The sequence below is a fragment of the Otolemur garnettii genome, unplaced genomic scaffold, assembly GCF_000181295.1.
Source record: "Otolemur garnettii isolate 467f Iridium unplaced genomic scaffold, OtoGar3 scaffold00108, whole genome shotgun sequence".
Taxonomy (NCBI): Eukaryota; Metazoa; Chordata; class Mammalia; order Primates; family Galagidae; genus Otolemur; species Otolemur garnettii.
Window position 1 is genome coordinate 6,013,699 of NW_003852503.1, and position 8,275 is coordinate 6,021,973.

The 8,275-nt window shown below is 41.6% G+C and overlaps 1 protein-coding gene across 2 annotated transcripts in view; it reads left to right on the forward strand.

Annotated features, from left to right (window-relative positions):
* The window catches only part of IFT46 (intraflagellar transport 46), an 18,875-nt gene that overhangs the window by 3,958 nt on the left and 6,642 nt on the right, over positions 1–8,275 (forward strand). The window contains exons 3-8 of one of the 2 annotated variants that reach the window (XM_023517298.1): positions 443–522; positions 2,336–2,389; positions 4,233–4,369; positions 6,194–6,268; positions 6,481–6,574; positions 7,020–7,148. In XM_023517298.1, the coding sequence (XP_023373066.1) occupies positions 478–522; positions 2,336–2,389; positions 4,233–4,369; positions 6,194–6,268; positions 6,481–6,574; positions 7,020–7,148 (534 nt within the window). In that variant the 5' untranslated portion in view covers positions 443–477. The remainder of the gene's footprint in view (positions 1–442; positions 523–2,335; positions 2,390–4,232; positions 4,370–6,193; positions 6,269–6,480; positions 6,575–7,019; positions 7,149–8,275) is intronic. The other variant, XM_003796847.3, reaches the window with a different exon arrangement.

Here is an 8,275-nt window from a genome sequence, read left to right on the forward strand (position 1 = left end):
AACTCCTGGGCTCAAGCGAGTCTCCTGCCTCTGCCTCCCAAGTAGCTGGGACCACAGGTGCCCGCCACAATGCCCAGCTAATTTTTGGTTGCAGCTGTCATTGTTGTTTGGCGGGCCGGGCTAGATTTGAACCTACCACCTTGGGTGTATGTGGCTGGCGCTGAGCCACTAATCTCTTTTCCAATGTGTAAACTAAGGGCAGAGTTTATATTACATTGGTTAATATAAGGTCTAACCCAGTCCCTTAAGCACAGAAATGTATAGTAAATATATCTTGAATTGAACTGATAGAGCCACAACTAAAATTCAGTCTCCTGTCTTCTAGTTTCTGGTAAACCCTGTTCCATAACTCTTCCATTAGAGAATATAGTCTATAAACTAAAAATATTTGTTTTTAAAAATCATCTTAACAATACCCTAAAGGGAAAACTTTTCTTTTAAGGACTTCCTCATTCTGCCGAGCTTCCTAACAAGACTATGGCTGATAACAGCAGTGATGAGTATGAAGAAGAAAATAACAAGGTGTGGTATAACCCACAGCTTTTTTTTTAATTATGGTCCTTAAGTTATAACTCACAGCTTCTTGTAGAATTTCTGCTTTGGGTTTTTCGTAGTTAGAGATGACAACAGTTCATCAAGTAAACATGTCTTTTTCTTTTTTTTTTTTGTCAGAGATAGAGTCTCACTCTCTCTCTCCTTGGGTAGAGTGCAATGGTGTCATCGTAGCTCACAACAACCTCAAACACTTGGGCGATCGTCTTTTTTTTTTTTGAGACTCACTTTATGGCCCTCAGTAGAGTGCCATGGTGTCATAGGTCACAGCAGCCTCCAACGCTTGGGGTCAAGTGATCCTTTTGCCTTAGCCTCCTGAGTGGCTGGAACTACAGGTGCCTGCCATCGTGATGTCTGGCTAGTTTTTCTATTTTCAGTAGAGTTGGGGGTCTCAGTTTGCTCAGGCTGGGCTGGAACTGCTGAGTTCAGGTGATCCACCTGCCTTGGCCTTGCAGACTGCTAGGATTACAGATGATGTGAGCCACAGGGCCAGGCCAGTAAACATGTCTTTATTTATTTATTTTTTTGAGACAGAGTATTACTTTGTTGCCCTCGGTTGAGTGCTGTGACATCACAGCTCACAGCATCATCAAACTTTTGGGCTCAAGTAATTCTCTTGCCTCAGCCTCCCCTGGAACTATAGGTGCCCACCACAACCCAGCTATTTTTTTTTTTTTTTTTGAGACAGAGTCTCACTCTGTCACCTTTGGTATAGTTCTGTCTTATCATAGCTCACAGTAAACTCAAACTCTTTGGTCAAGCGATCCTCTTGTCTCAGTTTTTTTATTTTTAGTAGAGATGGGGGTCTCACTCTTACTCAGGCTGATCTCAAACTCCTGAGCTCAAGCAGTCTACCTGCCTTGGCCTCCCAGTGTGCTAGGATTACAGGAGTGAGCCACTGCACCCAGCCTCAGTAAACATGTCTTAAACACTAACTCTAACAGTTAAATATGTTTTAGTTCAAGAATGGAAAAGTAAAAATACAATGTTCTCAATTCTAATATGAAGCTAGTATAGGATCTAATACACACCCACATAAGAGAAAAACTCAAATCAGTTCAAGGTGGGGAGCAGGAGAACCAGGGAGCAGGGGAATGGGAGGAGGGTGGGGGATGGGATGCTCCCACTTAATGGGCACAATGTTAGGGTATATGACACACCTCTTAGGGGCAGGACACAATTATAAGAGGGACTTTATGTAACAAATGCAATCATTATAACCTAGTTCGTTATACTCTGAATTAACCCAAAACAATAAAAAAAAATTTTGTAAATAAATAGGGCGGCGCCTGTGGCTCAGAGGAGTAGAGCACCAGCCCTATATGCCAGAGGTGGTGGGTTCAAACTCAGCCCCAGCCAAAAAAAAAGTAAATAAATAAATATCTTGGAACTCATAGAGGAAAGTCAGTAGCAAAGGACCTTGAGATTTTGATCCTTTTTCGGGAATCAAGCCTACCACACAGCAAACTTTTTGTTGAGGAATTTCATATGATGAAGGCCAGTGTTTCACAAACTTTACTGATCATAAGAATCAAGGGAGGGGACTTACTTTTTAAAATACCAATTCCCACGCCTCACTCACCATCTCGAAGATAAAAGCCTGTGAATTGATATTTTCAGGAAGCAGTGCAGGTAATTCTTATAACAAAGCAAGTTAGGAATATTGGTCTAGGCATTTTTTTCATTGTCAACACTTGTGATACTGCCAATATTTTGTGAAAGAGATTTTAATTTTGAGGCCTTAAGACTCAGATGTCCCTTTGCTGTTATTCTGTGAACCCAGAGAATAACCCTGTTTCTGAAAGAAAGACGGAAAGATACCTGCATCTCTAGCCAGGTAGGACCTTAAGAGTTGTACATGTGCTCTCTTGACAACCATTTGTGTTCAGCCTTACCATGTGATCTGATGGTTACATTTTAATGATCCTTTAAGAACAAGAGCTTTGGAAACTCAGGCAAAGAATGTTTGAAGTCATGTAGAAAGCTGTAGTGATATAGACTGAGTTCATTAAAAAGCCTAAAGGTAACATTTTAAGGTGGGTCCCACTCTGTGACTAGTGCGCTGTTTTAACTTCTTACGTGCAAGTTAACTTCTTAGGTATTTGTGATATATAAATCTTTGGCCTTTATATCAGGGATTTTGCAAAGTACAACTTTGAAGAAGCAGACAAAAGAAAAATAATTTTCCTATTTGCTATTCCTTTTCCCACTTTGCCTCCAGATTTTGTATAGACACCCTAGATTCTTTTAGTCTTCATGTTGCAGTCAGTATTCAAGACTCATTTATTTTTTTAATTTAGTATGCACCCAGAATCAGTGGAAAGGATATATTTTGAATATTCTTTAAATTGACAATCAATGTTCCTTTTTTTTTTTTTTGAGACAGAGTCTCTTTTGCCTCAGCTAGAATGCAGTGGTGTCATCATAGCTCACTGTAGCCTCAAGTTCTTGGGCCCAAGTGATCCTCCTGCCTCAGCTTCCTGAGTAGGTGGGGCTATAGGCATGTGCCACCAAGTGTGGCTGTTTATTTCTATTTTTAATAGAGATAGAGATGGGGTCTTGCTCTTCCTCAGGCTGATCTTGAACTCCTGACCTCAGATGATACTCCTACCTCTGTCTCCCAGAGGGCTAGGATTACAAGTGAAAGCCACTGTGCCTGGCCCAAAAGCAATTTTTGATGTCCTGTAATATGTCACAGTTTTGTATGCCAGTAGCTGATTAACCATAGAGAAGCACTGAGTAATTTTTAAAAACTGGAACCAACATCTCTTAACCTCAATATAAGCCATATGACATATGGAAACCAATCTTTCAAAACTTGATTTTAAAGAGGACCAATTAATCATCCTTCAGATCCTAAGGGTGGGCATGCCAATGCCTCCAGGCCACAGAGGCAAAAACACAGACCTTGTCCTACCTGCCTCTGTAAATTGTAAGCACCACTAGACCCCTTCTGATGGATTTGAGAGGGTAGGATGGTACATAGACAGCCAGAAGCTTGGAAAGATAGGTTGTAAAGCTAAGAAGAAAAGAGCTATGTGTCTTGAGATAGAAGGTACAGTCATTTCATTTGACTTAAAGGGAAAGGGGAGGGAAATATGGGTAAGTCAGATACCCCATGAAGAGAAATAACACTGGACAAAAAATGGAAAATCCATAGTCTCTTGACCTGCTGATCAGAGTTCAGGCACAGGGCTGATTGATTATGAAAGTTCTTTTGGTAGTTTCAAGCAGCTTACTCTGGCAGTCTTGCAAATTAAATACTAGATTTCCTTCCTATGACCTTTGTGAATATTAAGATCCTCAAAAGTTTCTCTTCCCCGCATTTCCTCCCAAAATAATTAGAGTTGCTATATCCTCTTTCTTGAAAGCCCCTAGGTTTTAGGGTTTAAGCTCTCTATAGAAAGCTTATGAAGGATCTCTAAGTAATTGGTACAATAGACATAAATTAGATAGAATTTATAGAGAAATGGAATGTGGTTATAGAAAGTGGGGACCCCGTTTGAAGCTGAGCAGGAGCAGAAGGCTCTCAAACATTTTCTGAAAAGTGCTGCCTTCTCTTTCTGATGATTAGGTGCCTGGTGGGGGGGGCTTTTGATTAGAGCTGTATGGAACTGGGCACAGATACATTAAATTTCTCTTCATGTGAACCTCTCTACGCCTGCCCTGCCCTATCTCAGGAGAAGAAGAAGACCTCACAGTTGACACCTCAGCGGGGCTTCAGTGAAAATGATGATGACGATGACGACGACGACTCATCAGAAACTGATTCTGATGATGACGATGATGATGAAGAACACGGAGCCCCTCTGGAAGGGTGAGGGGAAAGGACACCACGCCAAGGAGGGAAACACTTCCTTCAAAACACTGGACTGGGGGCGGTGCCTGTGGCTCAAAGGAGTAGGGCCCTGGCCCTATATGCCAGAGGTAGTGGGTTCAAACCCAGCCCTGGCCAGAAACTGCAAAAAAAAAAAAAAAAAAAAAAAAATACTGGACTGGGAGGATATCAGCAGCAAAATTGCAGCATTTCTTTTGATTTCTATTTAAGATTTTCAGATGTCTCAGAAACCCAGCATGATGAGTTTTTATTTCTTTAGGGCTCCACTTCTCATCTAGTCCTTTCTCTGACTTGCACTTTCTGAAATACTTGTGGCCTCAGGAATTATGTGAGATTTTACTGAGCAAATCTGAAAGCGGGTCCCTGCTTTCAAGTGGCTCTCTTTCTCAGAAAAAAAATGTTTGCATATATACCAAAGCTTAGACTTAACCTCTGGAAGGATCCATTAGAGCTAGTTATAGTAGTAAAATTACCTTTCAGGGAGGAACTTTGCTGAGAGATAAAACTTTTCACACTGTCTTTCATACCTTTTTTTTTTTTTTTGGTAGTGGTAGAGTCTCACTTTATCGCCCTCGGTAGAATGGCATGGCATCAACAGCTCATGGCAACCTCCAGCTCTTGGGCTTAAGTGAGTCTCCTGCCTCAGCTTCCCAAGTAGCTGGGACTATAGGCACCCACCACAACGCCCAGCTAATTTTTAGAGATGGGGGTCTCACACTGGCTCAGGCTGGTCTCAAACTCCTGAGCTCAAGCATTCTTCCAGCCTCAGCCTCCCAGAGTGCTAGGATTACATGCATGAGCCTCCTTGCTCAGCCCTGCTGCAAATGTTGAATCCTGGACTTTGTCATGCTATCTCATGATCATATCCTATTTCCATAAATTTTAATCTGAAGAAATGTAAATTTAAAGTCATTTTTTATATATATATGTGTGTGTATATATATATATGTGTGTGTGTATATATATATGTGTGTGTGTGTGTATATATATATATAAAAAATTTTTTGTTAAGCAAGTCTCCTTGGAAGAACCTTCTTTTTTTTTTGAGACAAGGTCTTATTCTTTCACCCAGACTGGAGTGCAGTGGCGTAATCAACCTTCCAAAGTACACGGATTATAGGTGTGAGCCCCTGTGCCTGGCCAGAAGAAACTTATTAATAATCTTCTAACTCAATTGTTCATTACATTTTACTGAATAGTAATTAATGTTACATTTTTTTTTTTTTTTTTTACTATATACATGTTCTTGGGGTTTTTTGTTTTTGTTTTTTGAGACAGAGTGTCACTTGGTCACCCTTGGTAAAGTGCTGTGATGTCATAACTCACAGCAGCCTCAAATTCTTGGGCTTAAGCAATTCCCTTGCCTCAGCCTCCTGAGTAGCTGGGACTACAGGCGCCTGCCACAATGCCTGGCTATTTTTTTGTTGCAGTTTGGCCGGGGCCAGGTTTGAACCCACTACCCTTGGTATATGAGGCCGGTGCCCTACTCACTGAGCCAAAGGCACTGCCCTAATTATGATCAATTTTAAAGTTGTCCTGTAAGCTATTAGGAAAGGCAGATGTATAGAGGCTGTACCTGTGGCTCAAAGGAGTAGGGCACTGGCCCCATATACCCAAGGTGGTGGGTTCAAACCTGGCCCTGGCCAAAAAGTGCAAAAAAAAAAAAAAAAGAAAGGCAGATGTGGGAGAGGCAGAAGCTAAGTTTAAAGTCATAGTCCCCTGTGGCAAGAGTAACACGTAGGCTGAATCAGGACTCTACTCTTCTTTGACAGCCCTGAACAAACTGTATTTTCCTTTCCCCAGAGCCTACGATCCTGCAGATTTTGAGCATTTGCCAGTTTCTGCAGAGATTAAGGAACTCTTCCAGTACATCAGTCGGTGAGTGCTAGGACCTCTCACCATACCCCATGCCTACCATGCCCCAAATCTGTCCTACTTGCCTTGCTGGTATAGCAGAGAGCATAGCTGCCTTCTAGACCTTTCTTACCTCTAGTCTTAAACAAGGCCGTTTTACTTAGATTTCTTTCTTAGCTTGAATGGTAAAGTACTTTCCCTGAATGTCTTCACCATCCCTTGGCAATATCTCCTAGGTACACACCTCAGTTGATTGACTTGGACCACAAACTGAAACCCTTCATTCCTGATTTTATCCCAGCCGTTGGAGATATCGATGCATTCCTAAAGGTATATTCAATATATCCGAAAAATGATCCTTAAGTGTTTCTTTCTGAACCTCCTGTTACTATCAGTTCCACTAATTTCTTTGACTAGCATTGGCTACCTCGATACATATTCATTTTATTAGCGTTCTTAACCTTGCTCTCTATTCAGAGTTATACTGATTGCTGTTAAGTGATACTTTAATACTTTATTAAAATTCTTTATTATTTCAGATATTAAAAATTTGTCATGTATTTCCCTTCTAATTATCCATGACTTCAGGTTTATATTTAAACTGCCATAGAGCATATATTTTTTTCTAGGTAGTGTTTAGTACACCATAATAGTAAAGCTAGGAACAATAATGAACCAGAAGAGTTCTTTGTCTGCAGGTTACTGGAAACAGCAGGTGTGGCCTTGTTATACCTTTCCCATTTTCCTTTTGCTTTCTTACCTTTTTCTTAACCAGGTCCCACGTCCTGATGGAAAACCTGACAACCTTGGTCTTTTGGTATTGGATGAACCTTCTACAAAGCAGTCTGACCCTACGGTGCTTTCACTCTGGCTAACAGAGAACTCCAAGCAGCACAATGTCACAGTAAGACGCTAGCCGTGCAGACCCAGCTGGAGGGGGCCAGAGCTGAGGCCTCACTAGCCTTTGTGCAGTGAAGTTACTGCCTGTCAAAGGGGCTGATTGTGGCTTTGGGCCAGCCCTCATTTGTTAGTGACAGTTTTATTGAGATATAATTTACGTACCATAAAATTTGCTCTTTGATTTTTTTTTTTTTTGAGATAGAGTCTTATTTGTTGCCCTCGGTAGAGTGCCCTGGTGTCATCATAGCTCACAGCAATCTCAAACTCTGGGGCTCAAGCAATCCTCTTGCCTCAGCCTCCCGAGTAGCTGGGACTACAGGCACCCACCACAATGCTGGCTATTTTTTAGAGATGAGGTCTCAATTTGCTCGGGCTGGTCTCAAACTCCTGAGCTCAGACAATAATCCACCCACCTCAGTCTCCCAGAGTGCTAGGATTATAGGTGTGAGCCACTATGCCTGGCTAAAATTTGCTCTTTGAAATTAGACAATTCCTTGGTTTTTAGTATATACACAAAGTTGTACACCCACCAACAGTACCTAATTTAGAATAATTATATTAACTCTGAAAGAGACCCCAAACCCATTAGTGGTCACTCCTCACTCCCCCACCTCCTTTACTCCCTGATAACCACTCCATTCCTTTTTCGTGGCTGAATAATACTCCACTGTGTAGATGGATCACTTTTGTTTCTATTCACCGGCTGTTCCCACTTGTATTAATAACGCTTTGTCCAGCACCATAGCTCACACTGGTAATCCTATGTGTTGTGAGAGGCGGAGGCAGGAGAATTTTCTTTGTTTTCTTTTTTGAGACAGTGTCTCGCTTTGTCATCCTCAGTAGAGTTCTGTGGCATCATAGCTCACAGCAGCTTCTAACTCTTGGGCTCAAGTGATCCTCTTACTTCAGTTTCCCAAGTAACTTGGACTATAGGACTATGGGCACCCACCACAATGTCCAGCTAGTTTTAGAGATGGTGTTTCACTCTTTCTCAGGCTGGTCTCAAACTCATGAGCTCATGAGCTCAAGCAGTCCACCTACCTCGGCCTGCCAGATCGGTAGGATTATAGGTATGAGCCACCATGCCCAGCAACATTACAAGAATTTTCTTTTCTTTTTTTTTTTTTTTTT